General features: G+C 43.0%; 1 protein-coding gene across 1 annotated transcript; it reads left to right on the forward strand.

Annotated features, from left to right (window-relative positions):
• The first annotated feature begins 1,667 nt into the window (after nucleotides 1-1,667).
• On the forward strand, nucleotides 1,668-23,022 carry LOC119904972 (sodium-coupled neutral amino acid transporter 3-like). The gene is made up of 16 exons (XM_038721613.1): nucleotides 1,668-2,051; nucleotides 9,525-9,608; nucleotides 9,715-9,784; nucleotides 10,090-10,205; nucleotides 11,919-11,992; nucleotides 12,127-12,219; nucleotides 12,312-12,393; nucleotides 13,403-13,485; nucleotides 13,722-13,780; nucleotides 17,574-17,690; nucleotides 17,882-17,961; nucleotides 18,436-18,536; nucleotides 18,673-18,797; nucleotides 20,217-20,361; nucleotides 22,287-22,390; nucleotides 22,467-23,022. The coding sequence occupies exons 2-16, from the start codon at nucleotides 9,568-9,570 to the stop codon at nucleotides 22,569-22,571; spliced, it is 1,395 nt and encodes a 464-aa protein (XP_038577541.1). The 5' UTR covers nucleotides 1,668-2,051; nucleotides 9,525-9,567; the 3' UTR covers nucleotides 22,572-23,022.

The raw sequence follows: 23,022 nt of genomic DNA on the forward strand, positions 1-23,022 counted from the left end.
GAATTAAATGTTAAACATACAGAGAGTTCCTTTTGTATTCTAATAATTATCATTTTATTAAGGGAAAGATTTAGATTAGCAAAACACATTGACTTATTTATTTCAGAAATCTTCCATGGACCCTCTGAAATACTGGCATGGACCACTAGGGGTCCACAGGCACCAGGTTGAGAAACAGTGTAACTGCTCAAAGTGTCGCAGAGAGAGCCCTCATGCACTTGACGATTTGAAAGTGGGACAGTCCTAAACCCTCACGGACTTACTGGGTACTCAAAGTCTGTGAGTGTGGACATTGGGATTGGGCCCAAAACTGGATGCACACTTCTCCTCATGTATCCCACAATCCCCCACATCATCCAGCTGATGGCGGTAAAGCACAGACAGGTTGGTTTCTAGACTGACAGTATGAATCAGTTTAAGTTTGTGTTGTTGGATTCAGACACTGTAAAGTTTGCCAAAGATGTTTCTGTCTTTTTATAAATTATTTTACATAATAATGTTCTATCCTTACAAACAGACAGAATCCAAACAAACAAAATAAAGTACAGCAGGCCTGTGTGTATCTTCATAATTTAATCTAATGTCTTTATTAGTTGTATTTTTCAGCTCCTGAATGTGTGTGAATACTGTCATCTGACTGTAGCTGTAACACTGTTGATCCTGTGTATATGTTTATTATGTGGAAATGATTTAAAACCATCTGAGCCATGTACAGCCCATGTGTGAACCACAGGACGTCCTTATTAATCAGTGAAGTCCTGCTGTGTTCTGATGAATCTCCACACACACTGTGGTTACCTGAAACACATCACACAAGTGAACTACTACAGGTTTGGGTGTTTGGTTACTGGTTTGGTTGGTTATTGGATTTCTAAAGTCTGAGGCTGGTGGGTGATGTCATAGTGATGTCATCAGGGGTTATCTGAGTTTGTGCTCGGAGACGTCAAAATGTACAAATTCATAGCAGAAAACCTGAGTTACAGAGTTAGAAACACGGCATACAGAGAGCGTTTAATCAAAGACACTAGTGCCTTGCATTATGGAAATGTAGGACCCAGGGTTTTTGGAGACTGACTCGTTAAACAAAGTCAGGGTTTTGCTTCTTTGACTGTTCTTAAATCTGTAATGGAGGAGACATATGTAACATCTGGATTCCCTGCAGGTTCGTCTGTCACCAGAACTCAAACAGAATACTAGTCCATTAAATTCCTGCACAGAACACTTTACTAAAGTACAGAAGTACCTGCTGCTTACTTTTAACTACTATTAACTACTTACAGTTTCAGTTTAGACTCTTTATTCAGTTACCTGAACTTTCACACAAACACAGTCCCACAAAAAAGAAAGTGGAGCTCTGGATGCTTTGAACACTATAAATCAAACCATGATGGGTTTAACGTCTTGAGGAACATTACAGCAGCCAGACACACACTGGGCTGAAAGTGTGTTCCTGTGTGGAAACAATAGACCAGAATAACCCTGGGAATGAGTGTATCCTGGCACATGTGTTGTCTCAAACAGCTCGGCTGCAGGTCAGCTCGGACTCTCTCAGGAAGGCTGGTTTATGTATTTGCTTTTCTCGTTGATCTAATGCAGCTAGCTTTTTCCAGTTCTGATGCAGAGCCAGACTCTTATGCAACCCTACGCTGATCACCTCACCATATTTTCACTGTCAGAGTGGGAGTGGGAGCTGAAACAATTCAATGGGCGCAGTGTGACCGGGCCATAGGAGGAGCCCAGTGAATTCCCACAGAGCAATCCATCACCAGTGCCCCCAGAGAAAGCCACACTTCACTTCACTTCTTTACATTTTTTCTTTGGGAGAGGAAGAGGAGTGCCTATCTGCATGTGACATCACAAGAAACTTGAAACCGTCACTCAGCCGCCCTCCCTGCTCCCTGCCTGCTCCCCCCTCTCCCCAACCTCTCCCCGAGACGCCCCGCTTCTCCACTGGGCTCCACAAACCAGGGCCAGCGGTACCATCCACCACCCGGCCCAAACTGCAGCTCGGCTCCCTGGACTTCACCACAGAGGGTCCCCCTCCTCTGGAGGTAAGTGTCTGTGTTCTCCTGGCTGAGCTGGATCTGCTGTGCTGCCACGTGGTCTGGCTGCTTGAGGGGGTTTCTGCTCAGGAAGAGTGAGGAACTGTGGGAGAAGAGTGCAGCGTTGTTACAGGCAGAGACTCTGAAGGGTTTATCCAGCTCATTAACCTGGCTGTGCAGCTGTGGTCCAGATGTGACACCTCATTTAATTACTATAAACATACTAAAAGTTACTAAAAGGAGCTTAAGCATGAATCTTCTTGAGATTATAGTATAGTAATAGTTTTGATAAATGTTTTGTTAGCGCTGTTAACAGCCAGGGGGTGGCTGCAGCAGCACTCAGTGAGGTTAGCTGGTTTCATTTGTGTTTAAATATGTATTTTCCCCAGTGTATCTACATTTTAATCTATATTCTGATATGTTTCTTTAAAATAATGAGCATTTAAATTATAAATGGTGTCTCTTGATATAAATAATAAAATGGTATAAATATGTTTTACATATTTGTGGAGTAAGAAATAATTAAAAAAAGATTCTGTTTGAATGCTTTAATGCGCTTATTTGTCAACTACTGCACATCCGTGCAGCAACAGTTCTGCTGGTGTTGATGTGAACTGTGGTCACACAGTTGATCTAAGATATATACGTTAATGTGCAGCACATCTGAAAACAGGCATGAAAAACGGTTACGTAAGCTGTGTATCTACACATCCTGTGGGTGGAAAACAGGGCAGGGCTTCATTCTGGCACACATTGTACACTATATGTTTCCTCACTGTGAGGCTGCAGACACCATCTGTGAGGTACAGAGATGTTTTTCTGTCATACAAGTTGTTATCAGAAATGTGGAGGAACATGGGGAATCATAAAAGTGCAGTTATTCACTTTCTATAAACAGAAATCAGACATCAGATCCATCAGTGAGCTTTAGGATTCCTCTAACTGGTTTCTACTCAGCCTGTTTAGCTTCTATTCAGCTGAGTGTGATCACTTCACTTTGTATGTTTAGTGTTTAACACCAGCTTGTCTCCATGCTTACACTGACCCCACATCTGGTTGTCTTTGAACATTTAAAATCATTTTCCTGCACTATTTAGCCTTTTGGGGTTTTGTTCCATAAATAATGTTGAACCGGGTGACAGCAGACGCTACAGAGTCTGTCAGAAATAGATGTTTCTGTTTACATTTGTAAATGCGTCTTTGGCCAAAAGGCCTTGGCAAGAAACTCTTGAACCTGATTGGTGCACAGGATGGGTGGGTGTACCTGCATCACAGTAAGTCAGATGGTGCCAGGTGAGCAGTCACTGTCACTGACTTTTTCATATTCATGAGTGCAATAATAAATATATAGATAAAAAGCATCATCAAACAACGATGTGATCACATGTTCAACCATCATGTGTGAAATAAATCATAGCAACAGAAATGTGTCATTCAAACCAAGTTCAACTAAATCAAAACTGGAATCTAATCACTTCAGATCACAGAGCCCCGGTGCTGCAAACATCCTTCTAATCATTAATTCAGACCACAGCTGTGTGACGAATAACCTCTGAACGGACAGAACCTGATCCAGATCTGGACTATCTTATCTTACAGGGTCAATTATCAATCTACAGTTTCATAAATGTGAAGCTTTCGAGCACACACACCTCTGAGACTAGTCTGTAACGGTATGTGTGCTCTGATTGTTATGATGACGCCATAATAAATGTAGTTTTCTTTATTTTTCCCTAGCACAGGACAGTGTGCTGTCACCGTTATGTTTGCTGCCAGAGCTTTTCAGAGTGGTACATATTACAGTGGATCCCACAGAGTAGCTTAAATGTGTGTGATCTGGTTAAAGTTCAGAGTTATAGTAGTTTGGGGGAATTCTACAGTTTTTCCAACTTTCCCAGAGTCAGAAACAATAAACCCTGAGGACAGAACTCTTCAAGTATTCGGTGCAGTCTGAAGTTCTTTCAAACAGCAATATGAGGCTGTCTTGGCTCAACTGTTGAGTTTCTGTGCGATCAAATAACATGATCATGATCCCTTAGGTATCCAGGAATTGAGCAAAACTAACCAAGTAAACTTGAGGGGCCGCCTTTTTCCAAGCGTTGTCCGAGGGGCGGCCCGCAGTGTTGGCGTAGCAGATCCCCTGGACACCATATAATTAAGTTTGTGGATGCCGTCTCGGAGCAGGACGAAGCCGAACACGGTCCAGCTCTAAATGACTCTGTCCGACTGGTGTGAGGCCTCACATTTAAATCCAGGGCCAAAGAAGTTTCTTTAAATGTTAGACATGATGCTCCACCACACACTCTATTTAGAATCAGATGTGCTGACAGACTATAAGGATCTCTGTCTTATTATAGATCACAAACTCTCCGGGGACCAATGTGCTATTTTTAGAAGGGCCAACAGCTCACTTACTTTCTTAGAAAGCAGAACTTTTTTAACGTTGATAACTAAATTCTGACTTTATTTTATCTTTTATCAAGTGTTCTGAGTTATTGTGTCAAAGCTGGTCTGGACCTTTTTATATACAGTCTAAGGTCTGGACCCTGAAATCACTCACAGGAGCTGAAGAACAGCTGAGCTATGGAAAAATCCTGGGGACCAGCAGGCTGACTTATGCCACTTGTACCTGACTGTGACGTGTACCACCTGTAGCTGACCGTGACGTGTACAACCTGGACCTGACCCATAACGTGTACCCCCTGTAGCTGACACCTGACGTGTACCCCCTGTAGCTGACACCTGACGTGTACCCCCTGTAGCTGACACCTGACGTTTACCCCCTGTAGCTGACACCTGACGTTTACCCCCTATAGCTGACACCTGACGTTTACCCCATGTAGCTGACACCTGACGTTTACCCATGTAGCTGACACCTGACGTTTACCCCCTGTAGCTGACACCTGACGTTTACCCCCTATAGCTGACACCTGACGTTTACCCCATGTAGCTGACACCTGACGTTTACCTCATGTAGCTGACACCTGACGTTTACCCCCTGTAGCTGACACCTGACGTTTACCCCCTGTAGCTGACACCTGACGTTTACCCCATGTAGCTGACACCTGACGTTTACCCCCTGTAGCTGACACCTGACGTTTACCCCCTGTAGCTGACACCTGACGTTTACCCCCTGTAGCTGACACCTGACGTTTACCCCCTGTAGCTGACACCTGACGTTTACCCCATGTAGCTGACACCTGACGTTTACCCCATGTAGCTGACACCTGACGTTTACCTCATGTAGCTGACACCTGACGTTTACCCCATGTAGCTGACACCTGACGTTTACCTCATGTAGCTGACACCTGACGTTTACCCCCTGTAGCTGACACCTGACGTTTACCCCATGTAGCTGACACCTGACGTTTACCTCATGTAGCTGACACCTGACGTTTACCCCATGTAGCTGACACCTGACGTTTACCCCCTGTAGCTGACACCTGACGTTTACCCCATGTAGCTGACACCTGACGTTTACCTCATGTTGCTGACACCTGACGTTTACCCCATGTAGCTGACACCTGACGTTTACCCCCTGTAGCTGACACCTGACGTTTACCCCCTGTAGCTGACGCCTGATGTTTACCCCATGTAGCTGACACCTGACGTTTCCCCATGTCGCTGACACCTGACGTTTACCTCATGTAGCTGACACCTGACGTTTACCCCCTGTAGCTGACCCATGACGTTTTCCCCCCTGTAGCTGACGCCTGACGTTTACCCCCTGTAGCTGACGCCTGACGTTTACCCCATGTAGCTGACACCTGACGTTTACCCCCTGTAGCTGACACCTGACGTTTACCCCCTGTAGCTGACGCCTGATGTTTACCCCATGTAGCTGACACCTGACGTTTACCCCCTGTAGCTGACGCCTGATGTTTACCCCATGTAGCTGACGCCTGACGTTTACCCCCTGTAGCTGACACCTGACGTTTCCCCATGTCGCTGACACCTGACGTTTACCTCATGTAGCTGACACCTGACGTTTACCCCATGTAGCTGACACCTGACGTTTACCCCCTGTAGCTGACCCATGACGTTTACCCCCTGTAGCTGACGCCTGACGTTTACCCCCTGTAGCTGACGCCTGACGTTTACCCCCTGTAGCTGACACCTGACGTTTACCCCCTGTAGCTGACACCTGACGTTTACCCCCTGTAGCTGACACCTGACGTTTACCCCCTGTAGGTGACACCTGACGTTTACCCCCTGTAGGTGACGCCTGAAGTTTACCCCCTGTAGGTGACACCTGACGTTTACCCCCTGTAGCTGACGCCTGACGTTTACCCCCTGTAGCTGACACCTGACGTTTACCCCATGTAGCTGACACCTGACGTTTACCCCCTGTAGCTGACACCTGACGTTTACCCCCTGTAGGTGACGCCTGAAGTTTACCCCATGTAGCTGACCCATGACGTGTACCACCTGGACCTGACCGTGACGATTACCCCCTGTAGCTGACACCTGACGTTTACCCCATGTAGCTGACACCTGACGTGTACCCCCTATAGCTGACACCTGACGTTTACCTCATGTAGCTGACACCTGACGTTTACCCCATGTAGCTGACACCTGACGTTTACCCCCTGTAGCTGACACCTGACGTTTACCCCATGTAGCTGACACCTGACGTTTACCCCCTATGCTGACACCTGACGTTTACCCCATGTAGCTGACACCTGACGTTTACCCCATGTAGCTGACACCTGACGTGTACCCCCTGTAGCTGACACCTGACGTTTACCCCCTGTAGCTGACACCTGACGTTTACCCCATGTAGCTGACATCCGACGTTTACCCCCTGTAGCTGACGCCTGACGTTTACCCCATGTAGCTGACCCATGACGTGTACCACCTGGACCTGACCGTGACGATTACCCCCTGTAGCTGACGCCTGACGTTTACCCCATGTAGCTGACCCATGACGTGTACCACCTGGACCTGACCGTGACGATTACCCCCTATGCTGACCAGGCTGGTTGGAGGTTGAGACACCCCAAGATTAGAACCAACTGAGCAAAACACTCCCTACCCCTGCAATGACTCTGTTAAACCAGACCCGGTAGTCATGCAGAGTCTGGGAGAGTCTGGGGAAGTACTGGGACCAGGGGATGTGCAGAACACTCACATGTTTATCCTGGCTGCAACAGATGTGTTGTTTTATGTGTCTTTATGTTTCGTCCTCTCACAGGACGTTAAAGTTTCCTTTAATTAAAACCTACTTGTTTGACTTCTCTCTGGAAACATGAACATATTCAGCGCCTGACACATGGACATAAAGTGTCTCTCTGCGGGGGGGCAGTATTTACAAATAGAGTACATGCGAGGACTGTTATACAAAATGTCAATGTCTGAGGAACCAGTTCAGTCATGTTTGAGCAGGGAGGTCATTCTCAGCTGTTATCACTCTGTCTGCCATTACTGGGGCCGAAAGGGAGGAGATCCACAACTGGGGTCGTCCAGATTGGCTTCCCTCCAGCTTCTTATCTGCAGAGCCACGTTGCTTTTCACAGGCCTTTGGGAAATATTGTGGCCCAATGCAAAAGCTGATGTTACCTAATGTTTAAACCACTGTGGCTATGGCTCTGTTAGCCAACTGTTTATATTAGCAAAGAGCAGCGAACAAACTTTTTTAGAACTTTAGTAAAAACTTGGAATTTAAATAGATTTTGAATTTGAATGAAAGTTTCCATAAGCAGAGTCCACACTGGATCCAGATTTTTTAATACTCTGTGAAACACTAGGGCCAGGTTCACCCTGTCACACTCTAACTCTGATGTCTTCTTTTGTCTGACAAATAGTCCACAAGAAAAGAAATCAGCACCTATTTACATCTGAGAAGCTGGAATTGCTGAGCTTTCTATGTTAAAAAATGACGGATGATCTGTTGTAACTGCATGTCAGCAGAGTATTGTGATAGTGTTTGACCTGGAGGCTGCAGTGCTTTCAGACCAAACACAGACGCATGGAGAGGTGTGTTTGTGGCTCGGTGGGTGGATATGTACTTTAATGCTGATGACGTGGGGCTGATCGTAGCTGCTGAACCCAGCTTGTGTAATTCACTTTCTGTCTCTGTCCGTCTTCTCTGTCCACTTACTGTCTTCTGTCCAGCAGCTCTGGCTTGTATCACAGTAACAAACTCCTGTCTACTGTAGCTTTGGCATCTTGTTGTAAGCAAGCATCGATACTTTTACTATCGGACATCTTCAAGATGGATGAGGACAGAGGAAACTTTCTTTTACACCCACTCTGTGCAGCTCTCCAATGTGTCACAGAGCTCACACACATCCACCCTCATAGTCTGTCTTCATCCATCTCCTACCTCGCTGTGAAACCAAAACAAACAGCTGAAAGAGGCTAAAAATCTCCACAGAGCTAAAATCCTTATAAATTTGTGTTTGTCACTGCAACACATCCACACACATCATTTGATCCTTTGAATCTAAAATATTGATTAGTGCAGCTTTAACATGATCTATTTACTTTAGGTTTTCATCTTCTTTATTGTGATTTCCTTTTGTAAGTCTTTTCTCATCTTAAGTATTTGTTTGCTGAGTTTTTCCTCATCCAAATGAAGGTTGTATAGACATCTGCTGTCATATGTTCTACACACTGTGAAGCCCACTGAGGTCCATTTATGATTTTGGGTTGTATAAATAAAGGTGAGCTGACTGGTGCTAAATTACAGAAGCCCTAAGAGGCCATATGTTCATATATTTTATTTACTCTGTTTTCCCGTAAATTTTGATCCGCCAAAAAATGTCCGAATTCTAAGCTAAAAAAACTGGATGTGATGTCATACCTTACGTTTGCAACGTCCGAACTACATCAAACCGGGGGACCTTATGTGGCACGCCCTCCCAAGGGGCTGTGTGAAATTTGGTGTCAATCGGTTTCCATAACCGCAAGTCCCTTTCATTTCAAACTGTGGTCGTTTATTCAAATATTTTAAGATATATTGCAATTTATTACCTATTTCCAACTTCCGATTAGGTCCCTAAAGTCAAACTTTGTCAACATCTGTTTATCTAAAAAGATACATTTCTCTGTTTGTTCATATCACTTTTTCAGTCCTCTATATGGTCCTGTTAAGTTTTCTAGTGGACTAAAAAAGCAATAGATTTTATTATTCTAGTACCAAAAAGTTAAAACTCCCATCTGCAATTTATATAATAAAATATCGATACTTCAGCGTCCATGTATCGACACAGTATTGCCATGGCAAATATTACGATACTATGCTGTATCGATTTTTTCCCCCACCCCTAGTAAAAAGAGAGTAAATAAAATGTATGAATGAATGGCCTCTTAGGGCTTCTGTACTAAATATTGTTTCATTCTGACCAAACCCCAGGGCCAAGCTGCTAGCAAGCGTGGCTAAAAAAAAACCCAGAATATTTTTCAATATATGACAAAAGAAATGATTAAATATGCCGATACTGTACATGAGGTGGTTTAAAACTGTTTCTTCTTCTTCAGATTTCACCTTTCAACACGTTCATCCAATGTTCCCGTCCTAAGTATGGAGCTCTTACCGAACGGCGATGCTGCTGTGGAGGCAGGGTATGTTTCCTATCGCTGTGAATTCATGTTCTGTTATTATTTAAAGCTGAAGAAGAAGAACAAGAAGAAGTGCAGCGTTTCTGTTTGTCTGTGATGGATTTTACAGAGTCCCACCAGAGGAGGAAAAGTTCCTGCAGCATAAGAGTGATGGACGGAAGAGGCCTCAGTTCACCGACGTGAGTGTGAGAGAGGCAGAACCCATGCAGGGTCGACGGTTCTTATGTTCTCCTCATGTTTTACAACATAAAGTGTTGTTCTAGTTTTCTAACACCTACGACAGGATAACTCAACTGAAAGATGAACCCGAAGCAAGCAGCTGATTTAACCCCTAAACATAAATGCAAAAGAGATGCATGTCACCGTCTGTGGAAGAAGATGCTTGATTAGAGAGCTGAAAGGTGTTGCATTTCCTTGGAGAACACCATAAAATCATTATTATTGTGTCTTTGAAGTTAATATTCCAGTCTTGCCTTTTTTCCAGTTTGAGGGTAAAACCTCCTTTGGGATGTCAGTCTTCAACCTGAGCAACGCCATCATGGGCAGCGGCATTCTGGGTCTGTCGTACGCCATGTCCAACACCGGCGTCGTACTTTTCCTGTGAGTAGCAGAAACAGTAGATCATTATCCAGTCAGCAGCGTCACACAGCTGTTATTAGAAATGTCCACATGTTCTGATTATAATTCCACAGAAATGATAACAACACAAACATCCCATCAAAGATTAAAAAAAACACATCTGATTTATGATTCACAATTACTGAATATTTAATAAGCATTGTTCAGTGTTTGTTTTCATATTTCTCTTTTTATGAATCTCTTCGATTCATAATCCATAATTCCAGCAGGAATCCGCAATGAATCAATCATTTGTACACTCAAAAGAGATGTCAAAGTGTCAGAGATGGCCCTGTGCACTGGCAGAAACATTATATGTTATATGGCCCAGCTGCAGACGTGAACACAGCAGGCTGAGTTTCAAAATGGATTTAACACCAATAACGTGTGCAAACTTACAGTAAGTGCAGGCCATGTCCCAAAATAATCCAAACAACAAAATGTCCAACTAAAGAATGATAAATCCAAAAGGGGAACGTTAAGTCCAAGATCCACAGTCAAAGGGAACAGACAGATCCAGGGTGCCAGGCAGATGAGAAATAACAATCCGAAACCACATCGATGGTGAATAAATAGACAGGAAGCACAAGACAACAAGGACTGAGCAAAGAAGAGGACAAACAACTGACACGGACAATTTCAAAATAAAACAGGAAATAGGCAGACACATAGACCAAAACCTGACACAAACCTGAAATACATCCACTCGTCCCAGTAATCAGAATAAATCCACCTTACAGAGCAGAAGGTGTGCTCCTGACAACCAAACAGGGTTTACAGTCCAGGTTGAGACATTTACCTTCAAAACATGACAGACAAGCAACAAGTTCCTCCTGAGCTCCCGGCAGAATCACAGCAGCCGCTAGAGGGCGCTGCCACTTCCAGTTGTATCACTCCCATTGATCTGTTCAATATTTACATCCTGCATGTGATGGATTTATGACTGCTGACCTCCTGAATGGAGCCCCTTTCCAAAAGCAGCTTAAAGTAAAAGTATGAAACATGTGAGAGAAGAAATAAGACGTCCTCCCTGTTTCAAATTAAAGGTTCCTGCTACGTTCTCTCTTTGTCTGGTGTGACCAGAAGCTGAAAGATGTTAATGCTAGCTGACAGATGTTTCTGTGAAGCGGGACTGTACAGATGTTTGAGTTCAGCAGAGGTTTAACAAGCCCTCAATCCTCATTCACTTCCCCTCGGGAGAACTTCCATCGCCGTGTTCAGCTCCAGCACTCAAGTGGAGACTCAGCATAAGTGATATTAACAAACTTTATTTAATGTGTTTGTGTTTCTGTGTCCTGAACAGAACAGAACAGAAACAGAAAAGTGCTCTAGAAAGATAGTTTATGCATCCTTACTGAAGATGCTTGAAAACTGTGAACCTTTCCTTTAAGAGGCCAGTAATGTCTGGTGTACCAAAGGAGGGCAAGGCTACTCCACATATGTCCTCCAAACTCTGCAAAGAAAGAAGCCTGTGTTTTCTTGAAACGGCACCATGTTGACCCTTTGTGGTTTGGTCAGTCTAAAAATATGGGCTTTAAAATGTGCAGGAGACACTGATGTATTTACATCAAGGGGGTTGCTCCTTTCCAGTGATGCAAGACTTCAAAGCAGATTTTCTCAATTATTCCCAAAAGCTGTGCAATACACAAACTACTGAGACACTGCTGACCTCCTGTACCTGTGTGTGTTTTACAGGATCCTGCTGACGTGTATCGCTTGTCTGTCCTCTTATTCCGTCCATCTGCTGCTGCGCAGTGCTGGAGTTGTGGGTAAGTTTTTGTTTGGTTATAAATATTGTCTCAGAGCTCCATCCTCTCTGTCTCTTCAGCTGGTAGTCTTGAACAGGTGTCTGAGTGTCCACAGTCTGTTTGCTAACAGGGTCCTTTGTCTCTGGGTTCTTCAGGTATTCGTGCCTACGAGCAGCTTGGCCTCAGAGCTTTTGGTCATACAGGGAAGATTCTAGCAGCTGTCATCATAACGCTGCATAACATTGGAGGTGAGACCCTGCAGACAGGTGTAGAAACGTCACATGAGCAGGTGCTAGAGCATCACTGTGTCCACGTGCACTAACACACACTCTTTCTTCAGCCATGTCCAGCTACCTGTTCATAGTCAAATCTGAGTTACCGCTCGTCATCCAAGCCTTCCTCGGCCAGACATACGGCTCTGAGTGAGTAATGAGAATAACTCTGAAGTGTGTGTCACTTTCATCTGTTGTGTGTCCATTACAGAGATTCAAACCACCAACCTGTCACTCCTGTCTCACTTCATGTCTGTAGCTCTCAGCTTCGAGCCCATTGGTTCCTCCTGAATGCGTAAATCTTTAAAAACTCCTCACAGATATATAGTTTCATGTTTAAAAGATTTAGTAATGCACACATGTGGTACCCTAGTCCATCCATCCATCGTCAACCGCTTATCCTGCGTACAGGGTCGCGGGGTGGGGGGGGTGGGGGGGTAGGGAACACCCTGGATAGGTCGCCAGTCCATGGCAGGACCACACATAGCCAGTCCATGGCAGGACCGCACATAGACGGACAACAACTCACACTCACATCCACACCTAGCCTGCATGTCTTTGGATGGTGGGAGGAAGCCGGAGCAGCCGGAGCATGCGGACACGGGGAGAACATGCAAACTCCACACAGAAAGGCCGGGGCAACCGGGGTTTGAACCCACGACCTTCTTGCTGTGAGGTGACAGTGCTAACCACTGCAGCACATAAAGAGAATAAGCATGTGTCATTCTGATCTGACTCTAAACGTGATTAAGCTGAAGCTGAACATAGAGGCAGTCTGTCAGGATGTAAAGTCAGTAAGCAGCACAGTGAACAAACCTCAACAACAATGCAATGAGAAACTGCAAGTGGTTTAAGCTGCAGCTTTTCTGCTGTTGTCTAAACATGAACAACATGGTGCGTCGCCATGTGGTCATGTTTACACTGTACAAAAGAAAGGACTGCTTAAATCTGTTTTTACCAAGTAAAGGGAACGGACACAGGAAAGAATGAGAACAATGACTTTCACATAGCAGCCACCTGTCTAAAAAGCAAATACATCACATTTGACTTTCTGCCTCTGGTACGAAAACAGACCTCGCCTCTGAATGCAGATTTACAGTATTTAAGTGAGTGCTTTACTGTGTGTGTGTGTGTGTAACATCTTGTGTTGTGCACCTAGCGACTGGTTCATGAATGGAAACTACCTCATCATCATCGTCACTGTCTGCACCATCCTCCCACTGACCCTGATGAAACACCTGGGTACGTCCACTCGATCCCACTCAGCAGCTCCTCAGAGGAAAGCTCCTCACAGTTGGTTCATTATTTCAGGGTTTTGAAGGAGCTCAGCATTTTCTTATTGTGTGTCTGGATTCATTGCAGCCATGCAGGAAACAAACCATGTGCTCTGCTCTACAATGTGTGTATGTAATCTGACATAGAAACAGAGCCTGATGTTTTCTCCGAGGTGTCTGAGGTTGTCTTCTTGCTCTCTGCAGGGTATCTTGGTTACACCAGCGGCTTCTCTCTCTCCTGCATGGTCTTTTTTCTGTCTGCGGTGAGTCTGCAGGACACAATGCATAACTTTACAATTACTGTCACGGCACAGTTAGTGCTACAGGAATCATTTGTTGTTACGTCAAAGCAAGTCAATGAGCACTAAGCTACAGCAGCGACTAACAGCCCACAGCATGTGGTCGCTGACTACCCACCATGACTCTATAGTTTTATAGTTTATAGTGAGAGTTATTATAAACAAAAGGAAATTAATAACATGCTTCTTGTTATCACTGATCATCTAGTTATTTAACTGGTGTTAAAATATCCAGAAACTGCAGGATATCAACAGCAACAATATTTAGGAATAAAGTGTAAATAATGTGTGTTTCTGTGTATTATAATGTAGCATTTACAGCATTTACCAGTAACCTTACCCCTTGCTACTACATTGTGCTACTGGTTCATTTGAAGCTAAGCTGATCACAGAGGGGAAATTCTTTTGTTACAGTTGCTCACTTTGCATGTGGAGACATAAAGGAATAGAAATAATAATAGAAAGTTATAACAAAATATACAAATCTAAAAATATAAAGTCTAAATATAAAGGAGTGCTGCCATGTACAGTATTTTACATATATATTGTACAGTATAAACAGAAGTGTCATGATAAATAGTAGCAGTGAAATAGATATTAATTATAATAATGAGTACAGGTATAGTTGATGTGGATGGATACAATCTTAAAAACAACAGTATTAGAACAGAATAGCAGAGAAAATAGCACATTAAGTATTGATCATATTGCACAATATGTCAGGTATTGCACTTGTGACTGACTAAGAGTCTGTGTGTCTGACTCTGAGGGAGGAGTTAAAGAGTCTGAGCGCCACAGGCAGGAATGACTTCCTGTTGCGCTCTGAGGTGCATGTTGGGGGGACGAGTCTGTCACTATAAGTCCTCCTGTATTTGACCAGCACTTCATGGAGTGGGTGGAGCATGTAAGCTTGGACAGCATCCTCCTCTCTGACACCAGTGACAGAAAGTCCAGCTCCACCCTCACAACTTCACTGGGTTGGCGGATCAGTTTGTTAAACAGGATAAAATGTCATTTTTGTGTTTACAGCTTTAACTCAAAGGTCTAATTGAAATGAATTCTTATTTTTATTTCCTGACGAAGGCGAGCCTCTGTGTCGCTCCCAGCGTCTCCTGGTTGAATCCTTCAGCTGCAGCTGGTTGGGCTGTGATGAGTTACAGTAACAGCTGCTGCAGGGAGCCGTTTGCTCCTTTGGGAAGCTATGCAGTAGCTGCTAGCTGCAAACTCTCAGTAAATCAGTGACCTAGATACAGAGACAACCTACAGAAGGATTCGTGTAGATATGTTTACCAATATGTTTTGGGAAGAGTCCAGTAGAAATAAAAAGTGTGGGGTGGCAATGGCACATGCCTTTGGTGTGGGAGACCTGGGTTCGAGTCCCACTCTGACAAATCCACCAATGTGTCCCTGAACAAGACACTTAACCGCTAGATGCTCCAGAGGCGTGAGACCTCTAACATAAACTGAACAAAATTATAAAGGCAACCCTTTTGTTTTTGCCACCATTCATCATGAGCTGAACTCAAAGATCTAAGACTTTCTCTATGTACACAAAAATCTTTTTAGGTCATTCATGTTTTGCTCTTAAAAAGCAGTTAGGAGGACTGCGGAGATGTTACTGAGTTTATAAGTAAAGGTATAAAAGTATTCCACAGTGAAAGTACTTAAGTATCAAAAGTAAAAGTGCTCATTCTGGATGACATGTTGATCTCACTTCCTGTGTGCATTCAGTCCTTAATTGTTAATCCCTAAATGTCCAAGTGGTGGGTGTTCCAGTTACACTGTGACCTTAACAAACTGGAAAACATGTAATTTGAAAGTGCATTATTTTCAAAGAGGAAATATATTTTATTCCTCTTCTCTGTAACTACTAAGTATAAAGACCCCTAAAAAGAAGTGCAAGTATTTCAACCAAGAGACATTTCTTGGAGCTTTTTTCTGATCCACATTCTAGAGACTTAAATTACACTTATTTAAGATCATTTCGAGATCTCATCTTTTGATCAGAGTAATACACAGATGAGTTATTTGCTCCTGAAGTCACTATGAGACATATGTGAGAAGAATCGTGAGATCCCTGGAGTCATAGCTGAGTTTTCTTTGAGCTCTTTCTCTGATCTCATGGTCCAATGTTCAGGAAACATAAATTAGACTTATTTAAGATCAGTTAGAGATCTCTTGTCTTGATCAGAGTCAGACATAAATAAGATTTTATATGGTTGTTTCTCCTGAGATGAATTTGAGAAGTGGGAGAAAAGGCCTTTGGTCACACCTTGGTATTAAAAGCAGCTCATTTGTGTCTTGGAGAAATGAGGGAAACAACTATGAGATCTCTTCTTATTCACATCACACCAAATATGGTACACATGCAGACAGTTGCCTGTCTACTTCTGCAAATGCACTCCTGATGTGAACTTTATTAGTCCATTAAACAGTATATTATAATAAAAAATAAAGCAGTTGGGTAACATAATAGATAAAAATGATGGTTGTGTAGTCAAAGTTAAATGAGAGAAATGAACAAATATTAAAGAGTAAATTAATGGTTGAAGTACTTCCCTCAATCAAATTATTTAATCAGGTGTTAAAGCAAACAAATCAATGAATACGTCTATAAAAAACCACACTATCATTGATTGAAATTTTGTCAAAGTAAAAGGTGTTTTTGTTGAACTGAAATATCATTCCACTTCTCAACATTAAAACAAATGCTTATCAAATCAAACTAAATGAACCAAATAGTAATACACTTTATATATACTGATCCTCTTTATGTAAAACCCATATTTGTTATTAAAGCCATCAGTAATTTAGCATCCTCAATTGCTTTCACTTATTTATCACCCTTATTATATTCTTAAAAGTGCTGCTGCTGTCTGAGATGCCATCACCTCAGATGTGATAGTGAGCGATTCGTAAGGCATGTGCTTTTCACTTCTCGTTTTCTCCTAACTACTCAGCTAAACGGATCTATCGTCTTGTTTTCCAATCTGACCCCGCTCTTTACCTTTAAGGCCAGTTTTAGTTCCTAATTTTGCAGCTAGTTCAACTCTTGACCAGCACACATTGCCCATGAGATACGACGTCTCTGCGTTTGTCAGGGCAGTCAAGAACTCTTTTGTTCATCGATCTGAATAAATGTCTCTTTCTTCATATCATTAGTACATTTAATTATGGGGTCAAATCTTGTGAATAATCTGTTCCCCAAACTTCATATGGTGCTGAGCAAATATCCATGTCACCAAACGCACTCAGCTCCCTGAGTGCTGCCTTAACTTGTTCTTATTTTAATTAATGAACATCCCAGTCACAGAGGTGTTTAAACAGCATGATTACGCAACATTTTTATAATGGTAATTAATGCATTTTAGCAAATACAGAGCAACGTAAGTTTGTAAGATTACTTTAACAATGTATTCAGCAATATTATCTTATGATTCCTTAAGAGGTAAAAAGAAAGAAAAATACAAAATGAAGAGTGATCATCAGATGATTTCTCTTTCAGAGTGAAGCACATTTAGATTTAAACACATTTCCCTGACAATTCTATCAACTTGAAATACTTCTTTATAAACAACTTAGTGATACATACTCATCTTTGCAGTATATTTAAACATTAGGATCCTGAATTAAAGTTCATTTGTTTTTTAACTATTTCATATTCCTGGATTTCCATACAAAATGACTAATTATTAATAAATGTGTGTTTAGTTACCAGAGGCAGCATCTGTTAAACTTTCTCTCTCCATCTCATCAGGTCATCTACAAGAAATTCAACATTGCCTGTCCTCTGGAAGTGTTTGGCAACTTCTCTGTGAGCGCAGACGTCCCAGAGGACACATGCAGCGCCAAATTCTTCACCGTCAACCAAGAGGTTAGAGACCAGCTCACACACAAAAGTTCCCATTTGAGCTGTTCATTTACAAAGCGCTCTGTTCAGAGGGCTGAACACAGGTGTGGTATCTGGTCTGGACTGTGGGTCCATCATGTAGAACAGGGTGCTGCAGAGTTCATGTGCTCACTGGAAATAAACCAAGTGAAATTCCTCTGTGACTTGATTTGCAGACTGCATATACCATCCCCATCCTGGCATTTGCGTTTGTATGTCACCCTGAAGTACTCCCCATCTACACTGAACTGAGCAAGTAAGACTGCATGTTGTTCTCACAGTACACAATTTCAGGGAACACTGCATTCACTGGCCTTTATGCTTTTTAAAGCTGGACTCCTGATTTTGTGATGGCGCCCAAATCCAGACAATGTTTTCTCAAATGTCTGTTAAGAAAATCAGCACTGTTCACAGTTAAAGGATCATTCAGGCTTATCACAATGTGGGTGTTATTCTTGGCCAGTTATAATGAAATCTGGGATTTCTGGGATATAAAAAGTCAGACGGGTCCAGAAACACAAGCAGTCAGAAGACCAGTAAATCCAGATTATATTATATATCCAGATACTGTATTTGGAAGTCAACAGCCTGTCCAAGTGGCCAGATAGTTTCATGTTTGGGCACTGAAGCAGTCTCGGAGGGGGGGGGGGGGGTTTGCTGAAAGTAAACTGTAGAAATCTCTCTTTCTTGAATTCATGAACTGTTTTGCTGCCATCTTGTTCCCCTGAAGTCCAACCAAGAGAAGAATGCAGAACATTGGCAACGTTTCCATCCTGGGCATGTTCATCATGTACTTCTTCACCGCCATATTTGGCTACCTGACGTTCTACGGTGAGGCAGCATCTCTTTAATCAGCTGCAAACACAGCTCAGATTAAAGACAGTGATGTTACAGGTGATATATCTGTGTGTGTGTGTGTGTGTGTGTGTGTGTGTGTGTGTGTGTGTGTGTGTGTGTGTGTGTGCAGGGAACACAGAAGCCGAGCTCCTGCACACCTACAGTAAGGTGGACCCTCTGGACACGCTGATCCTGTGTGTCCGGCTGGCCGTCCTGGTGGCCGTCACTCTGACTGTACCTGTGGTCCTGTTTCCTGTAAGAACATACCTTCACACACACACCTGACACTCACTACCCCACCTGTGTGTTTCTGTACCGAATCAAACCCAGAGGGAAACTGGGGTTCTGTAGATTCTCAAATAAAAGCACAAACATGTAACGGCCAGTCAGGAGGAGGTGGAAGTACCTTTCCTACAGTACTTCGCGTGGTAATTTCAGGTACATTTCCACAGTACTATTGCTGCGTTCCAGGCAACTCGGAGCTGGGAAATTTATCCTGGAACGCCACGTGAAGTCGGATTTCCTACTTGTGAACTCGGAGAAAAAATCTGTACCCCGACTTCACGAGTAGCAGCGGAATTACGTCACAAAACAATGTCGGCGCCCATGGAAGCCCACATTGTAAATGGTAAACCATAAACTAAAAGGCAACAAAAAGTATATTTAAATGTATTTCTATTAAAATAATCCATACAATCATATAGTAAAACCTGTTCTGCATACATTGATGTAGAAATATGTTAGGCCTATTAGGTAGCTGGCTACAGTAAAGAATCTCATATAGTCATCTTCTCTGCATAAAAGTTTTGTTAAAAACATTAGGAAGGGTAACCTACAACATTGACTGTCTTGAGGGTTACTAACTGATGTAGCTAGAGGGGTACACAGAACTATTAACGTATAGGCTATTTATGTCCGTTGTTGCAGTTAAACTGCCATCCTTTTAATTAACACCTAAAACACTGCTGAGGGTGCAACTGTGTGTCCACTTTGTCACAGTCAGCCATGGTTTTCGTTCACTTTCAGCGTGAATAAAAGCCTACCAGAGTAAGCCCATTAAGAGCTTTCAACATGAAACACCTGGACAGGAAGGTTTAATAAATCTGCCCTCTGTAACTCATTAGCTTCATGTCCATCTGGTTCATTTCTACATTGACCCAAGAAAAAAATCTTCTAATTATAAGATCCAGATCTTAATAATAATCACTGTCAAAATAAAGCATGCAATAAAGTAATATAAACATGTTTCACTGTCATGTCACAGAATCCGGGATTATGAGATTATTTTTAAATCTTTTCTTGTAATTATGAGATAATACGTCATTTGTGTCATAAGTCAACAAACATGGCTGCCATTTCTAACTTTATTAGTGCAGCGACATGTTTCAGTTCTGATGAATCATTAATACAAACTACGATTCCCAGAAAGAAACATCCAATCAGAGGTTTTTACATTCTGTGTACATGTGACTAACGGTGGGTTGAAGCTAGAGGTTGAGGTTTGGAAAAATTAAATAATTGGATTTGGATCCACAGGTACATGGGGTTATTAATTAACAGTGAGAATTCTGATTTGAACAAATTATGTATATACATACATACATACTGTTGCTCTGCTGTGATTTAGTGTTGTCTGATACCCAAGCAGCATCCTCACGTCTGTGTTTCCATCAGATCCGGCGTGCCCTCCTGCAGCTGCTCTTTCCAGGGCGACCCTTCCACTGGGTCCGTCACATCGCCATCGCCGTGTGTCTGCTGTTCGCTGTCAACCTGCTGGTCATCCTGGTTCCCAACATCCGAGACATCTTTGGCATCACTGGTGGGATATGACACTTAAAGGCACTGTGAAAAGAGGGATTTGGGGGATTTGAATTGATTGGTTTATGTATAGTTTTCTGTTTTTTTCTTATTAGATTTGTTTGCCCATAATACACTGAACAAAATTATAAAGGCAACCCTTTTGTTTTTGCCCCCATTCATCATGAGCTGAACTCAAAGTCTTTCTCTATGTACACAAAATGCCCATTTCTTGCAAATATTGTTCACAACTCTGTTAAAATCTGTTGGATGTACTGCCAAATTCTCTGAAATGCCTTCGAGACGGCTTATGGCAGAGAAATGAACATTCAATTCACAGCAACAGCTCTGGTGGACATTCCTGCAGTCAGCATGCAATTGCACAGTCCCTCAAAACTTGCAACATCTGTGGCATTGTGCTGTGTGATGGAACTGCACATTTTATGGAAGATTTTATTGGCCTTTAATATTTGTAACCCACAGTGGATTGTTTTCTGTGGGTTACAAATATTAAAGTCTAATAAAATCTTCCATAACATTTTGGAGTGGCCTTTTATTGTGGCCAGCCTAAGGCACACCTGTGCAATCCCCATGCTGTCTGATCAGCATCTTGATATGCCACACCTGTGAGGTGGATGGATGATCTCGGCAAAGGAGAAGTGCTCACTGACACAGATTTTGACAGATTCGTGAACATTTGAGAGAAAAAGTCCTTTTGTGTACATAGAGAAAGTCTTAGATCTTTGAGTTCAGCTCATGATGAATGGGGGGGAAAAACCAAAAGTGTTGCGTTTATAATTTTGTTCAGTGTACTTAGTTTATTTAATATCAGCCATTTTCTGCTGTATAGAGTTTAGTGGATGTTTGTTCCAGACGTGGTGAGAATTCTGCTTGTGTACTGGAAGATCATTCGACATGATCAACTAACCACAGCATATTACAGTCTGGGCTAGCAGAAGAAAGATGGTGGATTCCTGAGCAAACGAAGCAGACATGTGGAGTTCTCAGATGAACATTTTACCATAATTTTGCAGGCGACAGATTTACATAATTACATCACCTGGTGACTGCGGTCCCATACGTACAAGCACTGAGTGATTCAGTTCAATTCAATTTTATTTATATAGCGCCAAATCACAACAACAGTTATCTCACAGCGCTTTTCATAAAAGAGCAGGTCTAGACCGTACTCTGTGATGATATTTACAGAAGCCCAACAGTTCCCACCAAGAGCAGCACTAGGAGACAGAGGCAAGGAAAAACTTCCTTTTAAGTGGGTGATGAACATGTCAGTAATACGTCAGTTCCAAAGTTTCCTCAACGCTCAGCTTGAGTCGCTGATTTTAAGACCACAAACCAATCTAGACAGCTCGGTGTAGTTATGGACTCACAGAGCTATATTTTAACATCCACTTCATGATGATTTTTTAAATCAGTCATCTATTGTCTGAAGAATAAATCCAGAATAAAAAACTAAAATGAAGAGGTTTGGTTTACAAAGAACCTCTCAGATAGTCTGGGACCTCCAAGGGAGGGGGCGAGCTGGACTCCAATGAACCAATGACCTTCTGGTTTCCAACCAAGTCCTTACCGACTGAGCTACTGTCACCCTGCAGGGGGAAGGGAATATTTGTTCTCTGCCTTGAACCCATCCTATTTAGGAGCAGTGGGCTGCCATTGTATACAGTTCGGGGTTCAGGGCCTTGCTCAGGGGGACGTCTCAGGTGGTCTGGGATTTCTGAGGTAGTCTGGGATCTCTCCACTGGTCTGGGACCTCTCACTTAGTCTGGGACCTCTCAGGTAGTCTGGGACCTCTCAGATAGTCTGGGACCTCTCAGGTAGTCTGGGACCTCTCAGGTAGTCTGACCGTGTTCAGAGTTTCAGAAGTGTACTGATTACAGCCAGCTCCTCTGACAGTCATGTGACCTGCCTCCTCTGTGTGCCCAGGGGCGACCACTGCTCCCAGTCTGATCTTCATCCTTCCTGGTCTGTTCTACATCCGCATTATCCCCACCGACCAGGAGCCCCTGAAGTCCAGACCAAAGATCCAGGTGAGTTCTCTGACTGAGGGGGCAGAGCTGAGACCCCCAGAGTTAAAGGAAGTAACATGATCTCTTTGGGTTTCAGGCTGCGTGTTTCACAGCACTGGGCTTCATATTCATGACCATGAGCCTGACGTTCATGGGACTCGACTGGATGAGTGGAGAAAAGCGAAGTCACGGTGGCCACTAAAGTGCATCCCAAAGCCCAACAGCAACAGCGGCCCCCTAATGTGGCCCTCCTCCGGCCCTCAGGGAAGGCTCGGTGGTCTTGTTGGTTTTCTGTTCATCATAAAGACAATCTGTTCCTCCAGTGTGATGAGAGGAGCCCACCCAGGTTGATATTAGTGCCCGACCGATATGGGTTTTTGGGGGCCAATGCCGATATTAAAGTGAAAAAGATCCGATTCATGAGCTGACATTTTGATTTTATGATTTGGATAGTAGACCTCTTTTACTGTTTAAACTACACTACACTACAGGCCGATATTGAAAGCTGGTATGTATGTGGGCTATAAAACCTTTTCCTAAATGGATTATGTTAATAAAATCGATTACAGTCTCAAAAAGTGAACATGTAAACAATTGCACATCAATAAATATTTGCTACTGGAAGGTGCAACTTTCAGCCCTCTGTAAACAGA

This window comes from Micropterus salmoides, unplaced genomic scaffold, assembly GCF_014851395.1.
Source record: "Micropterus salmoides isolate LMB-PRFRI ecotype aquatic unplaced genomic scaffold, ASM1485139v1 Ms_hic_scaffold_16, whole genome shotgun sequence".
In the NCBI taxonomy this organism is placed as follows: Eukaryota; Metazoa; Chordata; class Actinopteri; order Centrarchiformes; family Centrarchidae; genus Micropterus; species Micropterus salmoides.

Bases quoted from the DNA above. Each gene is read 5' to 3' on its own strand.
- LOC119904972 (XM_038721613.1), top strand. From the start codon at position 9,568: ATGGAGCTCTTACCGAACGGCGATGCTGCTGTGGAGGCAGG. The intron at 11,993-12,126 runs GTAAGTTTTTGT...TGGGTTCTTCAG, and splicing joins GCGCAGTGCTGGAGTTGTGG to GTATTCGTGCCTACGAGCAG. The intron at 18,798-20,216 runs GTAAGAACATAC...TGTTTCCATCAG, and splicing joins TACCTGTGGTCCTGTTTCCT to ATCCGGCGTGCCCTCCTGCA.